Raw genomic sequence first — 17,523 nt, 5'->3', positions numbered from 1 at the left:
CATTATCATATCTTGTTCAGTATTATTGCCAAGTAATAAATCAATGTTGTGGTCATTTGTGCGAAACATTTCTTTTGCTGACTGTAAGGACATAAAATCTCTTATCATGTCTCTTAACGATCTAAAGAAGTCAATAGTGTTGTTTGGCATCTAATCCTCTGCGCTCTGTGCTTTCACAAAGGAAAGGTTTTATGAGATCTTTGCTCTTTTTCTCACCATATGGCTGTCTCAGACTTATGCCCCATGTCTCATGTTCATGGTGTCATTATGTAGAACCGTGGAGAGGGTAATGTGTGGACCGGCCAGCTTCGCTAATTAAAATAGATATGTACCCATTGGAGAATTTAGTTGGTCGATACATCAGCTTGCTATTTTAGGCCATTTATACCCATCGAATAGAGGTAATCCTCTGGTGAAGAATATTCACGTTTTCCTTCAGACAATCTGGATGGTAATGTGTTTGACAATCAACTTCTTCGTCAAATTATTATGATCTCATAGATAGGCTAAGATATGTAAAATATCGATTATTATCATAAGGATTAGAATCGTTCTCTGAATCCACCAAGTGATTCAATTTTTTTCATCATATCTAAACGTACACCAAAGATCACCGATCTGACAGAATAACTCAAGATAAATAAATAAATAAATATTATCTTAATTCAAAATAAGTATCCTCAGATGAGCAATTATGTTTTAGTTTCCAACCTCAATGAATGAAATTTCTATGGTAAAAAAATGGTTGTGCTATAAACTCAATGAACATTGTCAATGCATTATATTAAACCAGACTTGGGAATATAACCTTTGCACCATTTGTATCCGTCCTTTACACTCCTCCATTAGCCACTCATATTAACTAGAACATAACCCAAACCTACTAACTGCTTCCCTTCTTTCTTTTTTTCCCCTCTTTTCTCAAGATTTTTGTCGTTCCTTTTCTTGAGGAAATCTATTGACACGTTCGTTCTTGAGATGTATCCTTGTTTTCTTTTAAGTGATTTAGTAGCATCAAACAATTCATGAAAATGTATCTTCGGATCCTCGTCGAGACCAAATTAAACCGTATCGTCTACGACTTTAATACCCTAAGCAGTTCCAGAAGAATTTTGTGTTGGGAGAGTCGAGTAGAATCCTGTGGCTGTCAACCAGGAGGAGAGCATGATCAGACACTACAAGAAGAAAGATAATGAAAGAAAACATCAGAACTTCAACAAGAAATGTGCTAGTAAATTGATTTATCATATTGTTTCTTATTAATGTTAAGATTCCAAATGAAGTTTCAGAATGTGTAAAAGAATATCTGAGATAGGCTTAACAGAATGTTTAAAACCTCAGAATAGTCTTAACAGAATGTGTTTAAAGAGTGTCAATAAACACATAGTCCACCAAGACATCCAATGCATTCATTACCAACAAGTGTTCTTAATAACAGGATGTAGTAAGATCATCCAACACATCATGGGAGATGAATTTAGATATCACAATTCCTTTCTCTATAACATTTATATTTAAACTGAACTGAACAAACTCCTAACAATTTACAACTAGAAATGCTGAATACTTGGCTACTCGTCGTCCTCGTACTGCAACAAGCTGAACCCTCTCGGTTGTCCCTTCAACAGGCTCTCCTGAATCCGCTCTTTGATGACCGTTCCCTGATGAATTCAACAGAAAATTAGTCTGGAGGCAATAGCAGATGCACACCCTCTGTCAAAGAAACCTACCATTTGATGGCAGCCTTCCTCGAACTTTTCAAGAAAACCAGCAACCCAGCGATCGGCGTTTTCCACCCACTCGTCGTGAAGCAGCCCCAACTGTAAGAGGCCATTTAAATTGTTGTAGTGTCCACAAAGTAATACTAATGATACTTCTCTGATCCCATTATTCCACAATGCAGCTAGAGAATAGTAAGCCTACCCTATTTAACTGCAAATTGGTTCCAAATTTCTCACAAAAGCACACTACAGAAGAACCGGATATGGTATATCAGGGAAGTTATTGAACAATTAGGGAATCAGGCTATCCGGTTGAATGTGATTCGACAGAGAACCAACACGAGTATAATTGAGATAAAATATAGAAATGCATGGTAGCACAGCAACCAGATTGCTTGAGATTTTCATCCATCACATTTTTATGATTTAAAACATTTTAGAAAATTTTCAGGGTTCAGACGTTCTCCTTTTTAGGAGCCGATTCCATCGTATCAATGTAAATATTTATCCTTGTCGATAGTTAAAAACAGTCCTGGTACAAGCATACAACAAAGATTACCATAGTAGTCACATTTTACTCGAGCAGAAGGAAGCAAAGGGGTTGCAATTGGATAGTCCATTTAAAAGAAATGAGATTAGAGAACTTGCTCAAGATTCCATGTAACGTTTGAGCACAAATTTGCATACTCTGAATATACCAAATTTGCTCAAGCGTCATGATTATTAAAGATTGAGTTTCGATATTAAGCCAACCAGATAATCAAGAGAATCTCACAGTTTCACCTAACCCATAGAACATGGCCTGTCAGACATTATAAACTTATGTTTTGCAGCCAAAAGAACCTTTTTGGATACACAAATTATCATAAAAAAAGATATACTTCCCACACCTTTAACTGGAGGCAACATTTTATGAATATTATCTCTCAATAAAAAACTCCTGCCTCAGATGTATTAATAATTTCTATCCCGGTTAAATTTAGACAAAAATACCTTCTTCCCCACTTTTTCTTGCTGTTGTTTAACTTTGTCATACAGCTTCTCAAATTCCATGTTCACCCTCAGCCGTTTTTCCTGGATGGCAATACAAATGACAAAAAATCAGGATGCCTGAATTACATAAGAATTTCCACAAGTAATTACCAGGTAAAAAACACTTGTTATGGCAACAGAAAGAACATGAAAAAAGCCTTGTTAATAATTGAAAAATCAACATTATTGGTGTAATTGTAACCTTCATATAGCTAACACCTAGATCTGGTTACATATGAATTTCCACAAGTAACAACCACGTAAGAAACATTTGTTATGGCAACAAAAAGAACATGAAAAAAAGCCTTGTCGATAATTGAAGATGAACATATTGGTGCAACTGTAACCTTCATATAGCTGACACCTAGATCCTTCCTGGTGTATCCTCTAGCCAAGTTGCGCATCACGTACTGGTTGTAGTCTTTAACTATCCTCATTATAAGATCAGATGTCGAAATTCCTTCTGTGCGCTTTGTTTCCTTAAACTTACCAATGGCTTTAACCTGCAATAATAAATTAAACATTCAATGAAATGTAAAATTAAGGAGCGATTTTGGAAACAGAAAGGGGAAAAAATAAAGTATAGTAAACACATGTAAGTAAAAGAACATAAAGGACTCACAAATTCATAGACATCATTGCCAGCTCCACTTGCATCTGCATATCTACATAGATTTTATAAAAACAAAAAAAAGAGTTCCGTTTGTCAAAAAAAAAAAAGAGGAAAAAAAGACCTGGTTTTTAGAATGGACACAAGAGTTTCATATTTACCCTCTAAAATATGAAATTACATATATCCCTCAAAACCTAAGATTAAAAACATTTCTTTTTAGATTGCAAACTTCAAAGTGATGTGAAATACATGCTAGAATCTATTCTATTGAGCGAAATACATGCTTTCCACGAGCGCATATGCAACTTTGGTTATTCTTGACAGATATATGCATGTAAAAGCCCCAAACAAACTAGTAAGAGTAAGAGTTAACTAAATCAAATATGTATTATGCATATAAACATGTAAAAGGGTGAACTGCACGAGGCTCCCACTTCTGAAAAGGGTCAATCTACCAATTTATACCCTTATAATTACAAAGGTTATTTCCGTTAACTCTAAATGTAACACTCCAATTAGTCCCACATTAGAAGTGGGCAAAAACTAAGATTGACTTATAAAAGTCTAATGAGTATATTACTATCAACTTTAGATTAAGTAATTTGGTTAGTGGTTTGGGCCAAACAAAGTAAATAAGCCAGTTAGTTCACCAAACCCGAGTCATGACATTTGGTATCAGAACTGACCTAATAATTGAGCATAGTGAGGGAGCTCGAGTAGGAAAAGACTACCTATAGATTAAGTCAAGGAACTCGTCCATGATGTGAAGCCACCACTAGGTTACACCTCATATGTACCATACTAGGATTTGATCTGGGCTATGCTGGGCCTTAACGAGGACGTCAAGCCCTTAAGTGGGGAAAATTCTAACACTCTGATTGGTTCAATGTCACGGACTTAGCTAGAATTACTAAGTCGTGACGTGCCCTTGCGATAAGCGTCCGCAAAGGATTAGCCAATTTGCAACCTCACTCAGGTTCCGAAGGACTAAAAGAAAAAGTTGATTAGTTCGAAAACGAGCGACGGATGTGAGATTTTCATTTTATACGGCTCCTCCCTTCTGTGCATCTAAAGGAAATAATCCATGGAATTAAAATTTCACTATTCTCATTATGAATTGACAGGAGCTAGTATTTTTATAAGAAATTTCTAGCCAGCCTTCCCGCAAGAGTTTTTTTCTTAACACCAATCGTATTAGTGCTAGATGGAAATGGTAACTCCAACAATTTCTTTATCGTCAACACCCCTATTTTCAAGAATTAGTCACTTCAACGATCTTTGATGGTTATACGAGTACCCAAAGTACGAATGAGATGTTGATAGTTAGCCCATCAGACCTGGGTCGTGACACTAAATCTGATCACCTAAATCACAAAAGAGCAACCTTATTATTGTACCAAGCGTCACCATTTAAAAACATGCATACACGCATTTGCATATCCTAAAATCTAAATACATGCATAATTGAGATGAATAAATGATATTAAAAGTAGGAATTGACATGCAATTATTATAGACAAATTTATGGTTACACTAGTTAATAGACATCTATGGTAGCAAACATTCTATCCACAAACATGCAAATTACACAAATGTATCCAAGTTGTGTGACATTACGGGAGAGAATCATGAGCTACATAATCAATCTTGTGCTCATCAAGGAATTCTTTTGTGATCACCCAAGGAGCATTGGGAATGACTTCATCAACCCATCTGGAAAAAGGAAAAATGACATGTTTTACTTCATCACAAGGGCTTCTAAGATTCAAAAAGTGCATAAGGAAAGACAAATACATATTTGTCATGGTTACAGTAAGAAAAACTTAGTATGTCTGACAACAAATATGAATATAACATCTAGGAAATCCAAGCATTAGGCAAACCCCTAGAATTAAGACTGATGCAGGTAATAAGCAAGTGATGAGATGCCATGAAAGAAACTTCTAACTTACAAACTGCATCATTTTCATCCTATGAATGACCATAAGAATATCCTTGAATTGACTAGCTCAATTGAATCCTCTAGTGCCAAGAATAAAACTAGTAACAAGAATCTTAGAACTAGTAAAACTAGTAACAATAATCTTAGAACAAAATTATTACTGGTTTCTCTTCATGCTCACCACATCAGCAACATTCACTAAGACACTGACAAAATTGCTTAACAGCTTAAAACAAATTCCGATATTCAGCACTCAAGGAAAGATATGGCTTTATGATCAGAGGGAGAATGAACTTCATTGACAAATTAAAGATGTCAAAAAACTAAAAAGAAAAAAGAAAATTTGAGTTTAGCACAATATGATAGAAGCAATTAGTTAATGAAGTCTGTCTATAGAGATAATTAGTTAAAAGGGACAGTCTAGTCCAGGCATAGGATAAGGAAAAAAGCAGTAGTCCATTATGAAATTTTATCAGGTGTCACAAAGTTTTCAGATCGCATATGTACAGAACCAAAGTAGATCTCTTTTCTCTGGGAGTTCTCAAATAACACAGTTCATCCAATGTGATGGGCTTGGATGACCTTCGAGGTAGTCATCAAGAAACCCACAAATTAAATTATTGTATAAGTAAAACTTTTCTTAATTATGCTTAGACTTAAAATGATTACTACTTGTATTAATATATAAATATATCCTAGAAAGTTGATGTTTTGCAGAATGCAGTGCACATATTATTTATCAAGGAAATGATTCAGCAATTTTAAAGTTCCAATAATAGCGCATCTGTAGTGACTATGCTAAATGAAAAGGCATCAACAAAATCCATAGCAATTCTTTTTTTGACAAAAATATATAGCATACAGCATTTTCTTTATGTGCAAATTAGAAATTCTTGAGCTTGCTTATATGAAAATGAAAGGCCTATTTAATCACTTGCTTAGAATGATGTTTATCAGAAATACTGCTTGCTTTCAACACGGCAAACACTTGTTTTGGCCCGAGTGCACATGTATATATGTGAACATGTGGCACGTCATCACCTATGATTATTACAAATTGAAGCATACTGGTAAATAAATTTCAACAGATACATATACAATACTACATATATAAATAAGAGTAATTTTACAACTGCAAAAGAACTCTAGCTGTTCTTTTGAATAGTAGTTCTTCTTGGGGAGTTATCAAATTTCAATTGTATGGTAGTTCATTTTGGATAGCAAGCGACATCCACTTGCACTTAAGACCATTTGAATAGTAGTTCTTCTTGGGGAGTAATCAAATTTCCACAAGCAAAAAAAGAATATCAATTGAATCTTCAGAGAACAGTTTGAATTCTAAACAAACGTAAAAAATTTCCTGGGTAAAATTATTAAGAAAGCTTGTAAAAAGAAAGAGCAAGGTACATTACTTGCAATGGCGTAGTGATTCATAACGCTCGGTTTCAGTCATGACAGTCTTCCCTTTATATTTATGTGTCACTTCATCACTGCAGCAACCCACAAGAAGAAATGTGTTTGGAAACCTGCAAGATGAGACAAATTAATTAATAATTATTACCATTTAAATACAGAACAGTAAACTTGTATGATAATGATTTAAGAAAAATGTAACTCCTAAAAAATTGCAATAAAGAGGCACTAGAAGAGACACTACTTTTACTCACTAAATCTAGAAGCAACTTCAAGCCAAATAAGTTACTTTATCCTCCATCTCAACCTTATTTCCAATGTAATAGAAGCTGGAGATGCATAGTATGCACCAAGGTTTTCAAACAAATGTAGCAATAAGAACACTCCATCTATTTTCACATATTTTTCTCCAGCTTCGTTCATACGTTTTCCTTAATTTCGGACCACTTCCAGCAGCTTTATCCACCTGGCTGTCTTTCCCTATCTTGTCAATCCATGGAAACCACTATGGGTATAACCAGGTAGGTGACTGGCTAAAAAGAATTGCTCTTTCAAAAGCTTTATGATTTGGCAGAAAGAATTGTTCTTTCAGAAATGATATTAAAAAATATGAGCTCGACTAAGTTTTGAGCAATAGAACATCCTGTTATATAAAGCAGTACCTTATCCATTGGCCACAGTCCTTGAAATATTTGACAATTCAGACTAGGACTGAAGTTGAGCTTGCAAAATTATGTTGACCTGAGCTTGAACATGTTTTGAAGCTGAACTGGAATCTCAGGCTGAGCTTGAGCTCCTATAAGATAAGTTGGTTTGAGCCTGAACATGGCAAAATTCGACTCGGCTCAATTGCTATCTAAGGACAGGGCATGCTGGGATAGGATTACCTTGTATGCATTAAAATGGTTTATCCTAGATGAATCATCAAATACTATCAAAAGGTATTGTCAATAAAAGAAGATACTTTTAGGTAACAAATGGAGTAAGCACTTCAATGTTTTGCTCCATTTTGACTATCCTTTGCATTTGACCCCATTTCTTGTACACTAATTTTGCTCCATTTCAACATCCTTTGTATTTGATCCCATTTCCTGAACATTAATTCAATTGCATGCTATGGCATGAGGGATTCAGAATTCAGTTTAGGATTCTCAGAAAGAGGAAAGTGTTTCTTGTAATAAGTTTATGACAAAAAGAAAACGTGACAGGAGACCCTAAAGAAATTTAATTAGCTCAGCCTAAGAATTGATCACCATAAAGGCATTCCCCACTGTATTACAACTCATCCAATTGTGATGGTTATGATGAATAAGAAATTCTATGCAATTTTATTGTTCCCTTTCTTTTTCTTCTTTGGAACAGGGTCTGTCATACCGAACCGTACCGCTCGGTATGAGCGGTACGTACCGGTCCGACAGGTTGTCGGTACGCGGACCGCCTGTTACCGGTCCGAGTGCACTGTAGCACTGTAGCAATGCTACAGTACTACAGTACTCAGCACACCTAGGTGTACCGCTCGGTACACCTGGGTGTATCGCTCGGTATACCGTACCATACCGGTACCGAGCCCAGGTCGAAATATCGGTACGGTATGGTATTGCGAACCTTGCTTTGGAATACATATTTTGTTTTCAGTATTATGAACTAGAACTTGAAGTTCTACTCAGAGAAACTTCTAGAAAGATCTATTTAATAGCTAAAAAAGATCAATAGTTCTCTCCATTGCTAAAGATCTAAATTCGGTTGAATGATTGAAAAGCAAAGGGGGGGGGGGGGGGGAGGGTGGGTGGGTGGTTGTCTTCAGGAGATCTGTAGAGTTGGAAACATGTTACTTACATATCCTTAATATCTGAAACTCCATAAAATATTTCACAAGGTGACATGTGATTCCTGAATTTTGTCATATCAAACAAGTTTAAGAAGAAAGTTCCCGGAATTGATATACATATATTTGTTTGTTGTAACCTCTCTCGAACATATATTCAGGAATTATAGAAACTAAAGATCAGTATGCATCTAATTTGGCCTTGGTAAGTCTATTCAGTTCCCAGAACGTGACTGTGAATTTTTCTTCCGAAACAAAGGCCATATTGATTAATCGTATCCATTACTTGTCATCTGCATCACATGATAGATAAGATTATTTTACTAAGTGTAAATCCCTAATATAAAAAGTACTGCTCCAAAATGGCGCCCCAAACTTAAGCTCGAAGCCTGACAGGTCAACGCTAAAACCCATTAAGGTGGCGTCCAAATAAGGGACCTTCAGCGAATAAACGCATTCATAAGACGAAGTTGATGCTCACCGACACAATATGCGTCTATATCAGTATAGATGTAGACATTCGATAAGTAAAAGGACGAGCTGGGAATCAAAAGAAACATTTTTGTCAACAGATAGACACGTAGTAAGGTAGTCGTAAATGGAGCTCATAGTATGTATACATATACAAAAACAAAACGAGTTCTCCCGCAGACATCCATGGAAGCATTAAAGAGGTCGAGTCTCAGTTAATGAAAACAAGACAGCAACAAACCGATGGAAGAAGCAAAACCCGAACTCAAATCCCAGACCTGAAACAAATAGATCTGCGAGAAAGGACGAAAAGGGAATCGAACTTGTCAATCAGCAATTCCTAATTCCCCTCAATCAAGAACTCGCGAATCAGCTAATTTAGCAGTTGAAAGGCAAAACCAATCCCACAGGAACCACCAACGAGACAAGATGCCGAGAGATCAAGATAGGAAGATTTAGGGGGTAAGAGATTTACGCTTTCTTCGCCTGCTCGAGAGATCTAGCGTGCCCGAAGTGGAACAGATCGTAGATTCCGTCGGCGTAGACCCGAACCGGCCTATCCCCCTCCTCCTCCGCCTCCACTTGGTTCTTCCCCGCCTCTGCCTCCGTCTTGTCGGCCTCTGCCACCGCCTTCTCCTTCTCCTGATACATCGCCACTTCCTTGGACTCGGGATCCGCCATTAGAGAAAGATCGATCGATGGATTGAAGTTGAATTCTCTAGCTTTATAAAGAGTTTGCGAAGGGGGAGAGAGGAGGGGGAGGAGAGTGGTAGGACGCCTTAATAATAAGAAGAATAATAATAAATGGAAATAACGGTTCTTTACTTCTTATAGTTACTATTTTTCGTCTGCGAGAATTTTCCGTATATAGTGCTAGTTACCCTAATCTATTTATTAGAGGGAGCGGGGAACTCCAATTCTGTTTACTCGAGTTACTGCTTAATTCCTACTTAGAGAGTGGAATTCTGTATTTGTAGTTGAGAGCACGTGGCAGGCGAGATAGAGGTCAATTCTGCCTTTGCATTTGTAGTAGTTGCTTGGCGCTTATACCCTATGAATTAATTCTATGTAAGTAATACTGACTTAGTCACTTACTTACCCTATTCATTCCCTATTCTTAGTTGCTATAAGAGTAGTGGAAATAATTCTTTCTATGCGCTGGCAAGTTATGTATTCTGGCCTGCTTATACTTAATATACCTCCATTAACTCTGGCTCATCTCTTTTATATATATATATATATATATATATATATATATATATATATATATATATATATATATATATATATATATATATATATATTGTAAATATTATCTCTTAAACATATGAAAAGAAGAAAATGGTTATAAGAGGGTAGTTGATCGTTGAAAGAAGATTAATAGTGAAAGCCGATAATCTCGACGGAGGAAGAATCGGGAGTGGACATAGGTCATGACAACCAAACCACTATAAAATTAGTTAGTCTTCTCTTCTTTGCATTCTTTTTTTTTATATTGCTTGCTGATTTGGTTGCTCACTCCACTTCACACTTTCTCTAAGTTCAAATATATTTTCGATACGATTTTATCGAATAAAGTTTTCAAATCATCGACGATTTTACGTAAGTATTAATTCACCCCCTCCTCTTAGTGCCGATTTTGATCCTGACAATAGTATGTAGCAAGTTTAAGCATATTGCTAACCCTTGAGGGGTGTAGCAAGAGGGGGGTGGGGGGGGGGTGGTGGGAGGCGAAAAGTCATAATCTAGCAAGTGTATTTACGAAGGCAAGCCAATGCATAGTTTATTCGGTAATGTAGACTAGTCCAAGGGAATGATGATCTTTGAAACTTAGAGGAAAATATGCAAAGAGAGAAATTGTTCCAATGGGACAGATATCCAGAAGAGATAAATCTCAGTTCTCTTGAGAGAAAATCATGTGCAACGGACTGCACATGTTGAGGAGTACCTCAAGACAATAACTCCACAAAGCTCAACATGGAGTCGTCACATAATCTCGAATAAGGTAATGCATTGATGGATGCACTACGAAATCAAGTTGAGGAGCGACCAAAGGTAATGCCAAATTAAAGTACACTTAGAGTCGATATGGAGAATAGGCTCAACGGAGGGCTAACCCATGAAATAGTTGGCACGAGGGCTACTATCAATTCGATGCAAACCAAAGAGCGAAGCAACTTGGGTGTAACTTAGTGAAGTACCCAAGTCATATGAAGGGAGTTGGCATAGTAGATAAAACATGAAGTAGAGGCACGAAGTTTTCCTTGGACAGAGGTCAATGACATGAACTCTTGCAAAGGCAAGAGCGAGATCATATCATTCCATTGGTCCCTTATTCTGATAGAGTGGACTCATTCAGCATGGTGCCAAAGATGAAGAAAGCTTCAATGCACGTGCACCTTATCTTAGTGAAATTGGAGTCAGAAGACATTGGCATGAGGCAAGAGAATGCAGAAGCGGATACTCATAAAGAATATATCACAGTGTTGTCATTCGAGTATTCATGATACTAAAGTATTCATGATACATCATTTTGGACATAACATTCATGATGCTAAGACATTAAAAATTTTAATCATTTATCACTTCATATATTAAATCAACATTTTGATTATGATACCAAACATTCATCATTTCTCCTATACATGATACTAAAGCATTCATGATATCAAACATTAAATTAATATTTTTAAGCATTTATCACTTCATGATTATTGGTACCAAATATTCATCATTTATTTTCTCCCCCTTTGTGCAAAAAGAGGGAAATAGCACAAAGGTATAAATATTCAAGTCATCACATGGAAGATATCAAGAAAAATTTAGTGATGAGATATACTTCATGAATACAAAGAATTATACAAAGAAAATCATATCATGAAAGATAAGATCATGTGAATACCAAAAGACATTATTCATTTTCATAAATATTCACTTTAATAAAATGTAAGAAGTTATTCAAAAATAAAAAGTAAGGGGTCTTGATTCACATAAGGAAAATATCAAGTTTTGATTCCGAGAATTCAATATCATAATTTCAATAATGCTTCCTTTTAATATATAGTAAGTAGAATCATAAAAAAAAATAAAGTAACAAGTGGAGGAATTGTGTGACAAAAAGATAATCAATTCGTACATTGAAACTCATCATGCATAGTTTCAAAATGTAAAATCATCAAATATGATATAAACAGATTCATCAATCTCTCTTTTTTGAAAACTTGATAAGATAGGGATTGAGAAATTATTAAGAAAAATGTTTTCCTCCCTTTTTTTTTGTTTGAATTTATGTGATTCATTTCACATAAGCATACCCAAGTTTTTTACGCCAAATCAAAACATACATCATTGTTTAATTGAAAAACAAATTTCATCATCAAAATCATCATGACAAAAAATATAACACATTAAACATAATACTTCTTTAAACAAGAGATTTGATTTATCATTTTAATTCCAATGATAGTACATTTTTATTTTTATGTATTTCATTTTATGTGATTGATTTCATATAAGTATGCTCAAGTTTTTCATATAAAAACCATCCATCATATTTAAAATCAAAAAATAACTTTCATTACACCAAAGATCAATAAGCCATAAATTACAAAAATCATCATGCATAATTTCAAAATATAAGCTCCTTAAGCATGATTTCAAATCATTATTACTTTATATTATTATTACATCATTAAACCATCAAGCATGGTTTCATTGAACATAAATCATCTTCGATCAAAATCCAAAAGCACTATGAAAATTATCAAGATACACATTATTGCTTCTTAAAAATATATATAGGATTAATCTTATTAGGTGTATAAGTATTAGATTTAAATCTAATATTTTATTTTTTATTATAAAGAAATGCAATTGTCATAATCATTTTTTTTATTTCTCAAAAACACTAGAAAGAAAAGCATGATCCCCTTTTATTTAATTTTTTTTACATTTTATGCACTAATTTAAAAAATAACTTATGAAATGCATTAAGTAATTTCATAGGAAACTAAGGGGGTTTTTGTTACCTCGTCGTCGAAAGCCATTAAGACATAGTTCGCCACTTGTCTTTGTTGGTTTGCTTCTCATCTTCAGATGAGCTCGATTCGTCCCAAGCCGCCTTGAATAATTTCCTCTTCTTTAGTAGCTTCTTCTTTTTAAGTTCATTTTTATTTTTTGATTCTTGCTTTAAGAACTTTTTAAGCTTTATTATGAGAAGTTCAAGGTCATCATTATTATTATTATCATCATCACTTGAGTTTTCTCTCAAGTGGTCTTCTTTTGTTTTAAGTGTCAAATCCTTCCTATTCTTTCGAAGGTAGTTCTCATGTTCATTTTGTGTCATACAACTCATTTCATAGGTCATCAACAACCCAATAAGTTCTTCAATCGAAAATTGGTTCAAGTCCTTTGATTCTTGTATTGTCGTTACTTTTAAACCCCAATTTTTAGAAAGAGATCATATAACTTTATTAATAAGTTCAAGATTCAAAAAACTTTTACCAAGTACTTTTAAACTATTAATGACATCCATAAAACAGATGTACATATCAATAATAGTTTCACTTGGTTTTATACGAAACAATTCAAAATCATGCATCAAAAGATTAACTTTGAATATTTAACTCTATTAGTACCTTCATGTGTGATTTCAAGAGTGTGCCAAATATCAAAAGTCATTTCATAAATAGACACTCCATTGAACTCATTTTTATTTAAAGCGTAAAACAAAGGTATTCATAGTCTTGGCATTTAAAGAGAAAGTCTTCTTCTCCAACTCATTCCAGAAGACTTTGAAAATCGTTTTCCACAATGTTCCATAAATTTAAATCTAAATAAAGCAAGAAAACTCTCATTCGAGTTTTTCAATATGTGTAATCTGTTCCATTGAACATAGGAGGACAAATAATAGAGTGGCCCTCTTGAAAGCTTAAAAGAGCTATTTCTCTTAGTTGTTAAACCAAACGAGAAAAAAATATGGTTCTGATACCAACTGTTAGGATCGAGTCGGCACTAAGAGGGGGGGGGGCGGGGGGGCTGAGTTAGTGTAATGGATAAAAACGATGTTAGTTCAAAAATCTTTCATTTGATTAAAGCTCGTATCGGAAATGTGAGTTTAACTTAAAAACGTATGAAAGAGTGTAATGAGAAAGTAAAGCAAGTATGATAATTTGTAGTAAAGGTAAATTATAAGAAGCAAATGCAAACCGAGTTTTATAGTGGTTCGATCGTCGTGACCTACATCCACTCTCGATTCCTCTTCCGTCAAGGCCATCGGTATCCACTAACGATCTTCTTTCAACAGGCGAAGATTAACTATCCTTTTACACTCTTTCTCCTTTTTATGGGTCTAGGAGACAACCCTTACAAGCCTCTCTTTCTTAGACCTCACTCATCCTTTTAGACATACTTCTAAATACTAGAAAGAAGTGGTCCTAAATCCTAACAGAGTTTTCTAATTTTTCTCAAGTATTTTTCTCCCTTTTTCAACTCAATTTTGTGATAAATTCTTGCTACTCCATATAGGAATAACTGGTGTATTTATAGACCTCAAATGGTTTCAAAATTAGAGCAAAAAAAGTCTCATCCCGGGTTTCTCTAGTCCTAGCGGTACCACCGCCTGCAGCACTAACACTGGACGGTACCATGACACAGTCTCGGAGACTATGCCACCGATAGTTCTATTTGTTGGGTCATTGTTTGGGCCTTTCACTTGGCCTAACATAGCCCAAACTTGGGCCCAATTGACCCCTAATTGATTTGGCCCAATTCTAACTCAATTACGCCTAAAACCTACTTCGATCTAGACAATTATTACAAAGCTTGAATCAAATATTGGATTTATCGACATGTTATTGATTTATCGACGCTTCATCCGATTCTTCAACGCATCGTCCTCTCTTGTGGCCTATTTCCCAATTGGCCAGTTGATCTCTGTAACTCTAATTTCCTTAGCACAATTTTCGCTCTTCTTGGCCCGATGCCTGAACCCATGATCAGAAGCCTTTTGCCGATATGTCGACCGATCCTCCGGCTCGACGTTCAATCTTCTAACATGTTCCACTCCAACCTAACATGATTCTTTCTGCTTTAATTGTCTCTCGCTGATCGAAGCTTCCTGCGTCACTCAAAAAGTAGATCAGGTCATAAATACATCACTTTCTACTAGAGAACTAGCCTCGCGCACCATTGACATCGTCACTAGTATGTTGTCCGCAACACAGCCGAAGGTGAGGGAACTGAAGGAGAGGAAAGTAATTTCTACGAGAGAAAAATTAATAATTTAAAATATAATAAATTATTTTTTTTATCCTTTTCATCCGTGTCCTTTTTACATGTGATAACACGCAATTTTTTTTGTTGATGAAGTTAACGATTTGAGAAGAATTATAATATTTCATTTTTGTAAGTATATGGATCTCAATACTATATCTTAAAAGTATAGGGTCCGGGATGCTAATTATAATTAACTATAAGGGATAAAAATATATATACTTAACGGATTCATACTTTTTAGTTTGGATCCGACTAAAGCAAGATCGAGTGCTTATGTCGTAATCTTTTACTAATATGCCCTTATGAAGCTAAAAAAGTCGCTTATGATGTCCGGTTCGACACACATAAAAGCCTACCAGGGTTCTTCTTTTGCCCATTTCATCCACCTTTCTCTCCCTCTCTCTCTCCACACTCAGACTCCCTCCCTCAGCTTCGCTTTCTCTCCGTCCTTCCCAATGGATCGACCATGGCGGAGCAGGTAACGCGTGGTGCCTTTCCTTGAGATCTCATTAACTTACACCTCCATTCACGTAACGATCCTTTGCGACCCGAGCAAATATGGCATCGAAGAATGCAAATTTGAGCAAGTAGCTGCCTTTCTTATTCAGATTTTGAGAAGAGTGCCTAACAAATAGTTTAGTTGTTGATACTCACACTATTGCTGGTTCATCAAGAGTCGGCTAGTTGAGCGTTAGCATGTCGAAATCCGCACCGGGTATGTTTGGAATTGATGAATTGAGAAGAAAGTTCGCACTTTGGAGATTTCTGACCTCAGTCTGCGCGCTTCTGCGGCTATGAATTGAACGTTGTTTTGTTTGTTTACTGACGACGAATCGATTTTTATTATTGAGGAAGAATCAGATATTGCATGTTTTAGTTAGATGAATCTCTCCAAAACTGTAGAATTCGACTAAACGATCTATTGACAACCAAGATACATTATATTTACTTTGAGAAAAGTTTTGAATAATGTTGTAAACTTTAACGTGATTCTTTGTTAAATTCATGTATTAAAATACATATCTTTTGTGATAATTTTAGGAAATTTTCCAAGGTTTAGCCTTGGTTTAGATTGGTTGTATCACAGAAGGTTTACATTTTGGGGCTTTAAGTTGTTACTCTGTCACCTCTGTTCTTTTCCTGTAGAATTTGACAGTACAATCTATTAATATTCTCCTTTGGTCTTTTCTATTCACAGCTTCCAAAATGGTATTGTGGCCTGCTCGTTCTTGCTCTTGCTTGTTAATGTAGACTAATAAGTAGTTCGAGTTATCTTTTTTACTGTTTATTGGTTCGCATGAATGGTTTTAGCGTGCACAGACAGAGAAGGCATTTCTTAAACTACCAAATGTTCTATTCTTGTTATCGATGCACAGTTCTTGTCTGAACATGTTCTTTAACAATTACGAATTTCATGTAGCTCCAACAAATCTGGTGAAGGGAAGAGACCTGGTAAGGGTGGGAATCGATTCTGGAAGAGCATTGGTCTTGGATTCAAAACTCCTAGGGAAGCTATTGAAGGTATGGAATCCTATTGTTTATTGTCCTATTTTGTTGAATTCATATTTTACATTCTGTATGTACTGGATTAGTTTAACTGTTTCCCTTTTTTTGTTACAGAAACTTGTTTTCTTTAAGCTTTTATTGTTCATGATTATTTTTAAGCAAAAAAATAACTATTCATTCATTGATGAAAAAAGGCAAGTACATCAAAAGCCAAGAGAGAAGGACACTTAATTCTCCAAAACGATATAGAGAGAGAGAGAGAGAGGGTTCATCCAATATTAGCTAGGGAGTGAGCCACAGAGTTAAGGCTACCAGGGATGTGGGAATTGGAAGAAACAAAAAGCATAGAAAGAACAACATGTATATCAGCAATGACATGCCTGATGGACCAGGGGAACATATCAGAACCCAGTACAAAATTGATGATATTAGCAGCATTAAGAGTAACGGCAAAATCGGAGAAATGCTTTGCACAAAATGAACAATCCTGTGATTCGCACAAAATGAAGCCCAGACCTGCATTACCCAAAGAAGGGTCATAAGAACCGGAAGAGGGGACTGTTGGAGGCTGAAGGGGAGAAGGAAGAGGGCTTCGACAAGCCTGAAACTCCTCAGGCTACTGTCCAACAGTGCAGAACTCAGAGGTGGAAGCAATGGCCTTGCTAGTGAAGAAGCTATTTTGCATTGACATATTCTCTCCCTATTTATACAGGTTGAGAGGGAG

The 17,523-nt window shown here is 35.6% G+C and overlaps 1 protein-coding gene across 2 annotated transcripts; it reads right to left on the bottom strand.

The window, feature by feature from the left end:
* Positions 1-1,384: 1,384 nt before the first annotated feature.
* Positions 1,385-9,802, bottom strand: LOC103988561 (choline-phosphate cytidylyltransferase 2). 2 transcript variants are annotated; one of them, XM_009407132.3, is made up of 8 exons: positions 9,493-9,798; positions 6,721-6,834; positions 4,984-5,079; positions 3,376-3,418; positions 3,101-3,256; positions 2,715-2,795; positions 1,731-1,820; positions 1,385-1,661 (listed from the first exon to the last, which is right to left on the bottom strand). In XM_009407132.3, the coding sequence occupies exons 1-8, from the start codon at positions 9,696-9,698 to the stop codon at positions 1,572-1,574; spliced, it is 876 nt and encodes a 291-aa protein (XP_009405407.2). In that variant the 5' UTR covers positions 9,699-9,798; the 3' UTR covers positions 1,385-1,571. The 2 variants fall into 2 exon arrangements, with proteins under 2 accessions (XP_009405407.2, XP_009405408.2); XM_009407133.3 differs by lacking the exon at positions 4,984-5,079 and having other exon boundaries at positions 9,493-9,802.
* Positions 9,803-17,523: the final 7,721 nt, after the last annotated feature.

Source organism: Musa acuminata, chromosome BXJ3-6 (genome assembly GCF_036884655.1).
Source record: "Musa acuminata AAA Group cultivar baxijiao chromosome BXJ3-6, Cavendish_Baxijiao_AAA, whole genome shotgun sequence".
Lineage (NCBI taxonomy): Eukaryota > Viridiplantae > Streptophyta > Magnoliopsida > Zingiberales > Musaceae > Musa > Musa acuminata.
This window is presented reverse-complemented; position numbering and strand designations above follow the sequence as displayed.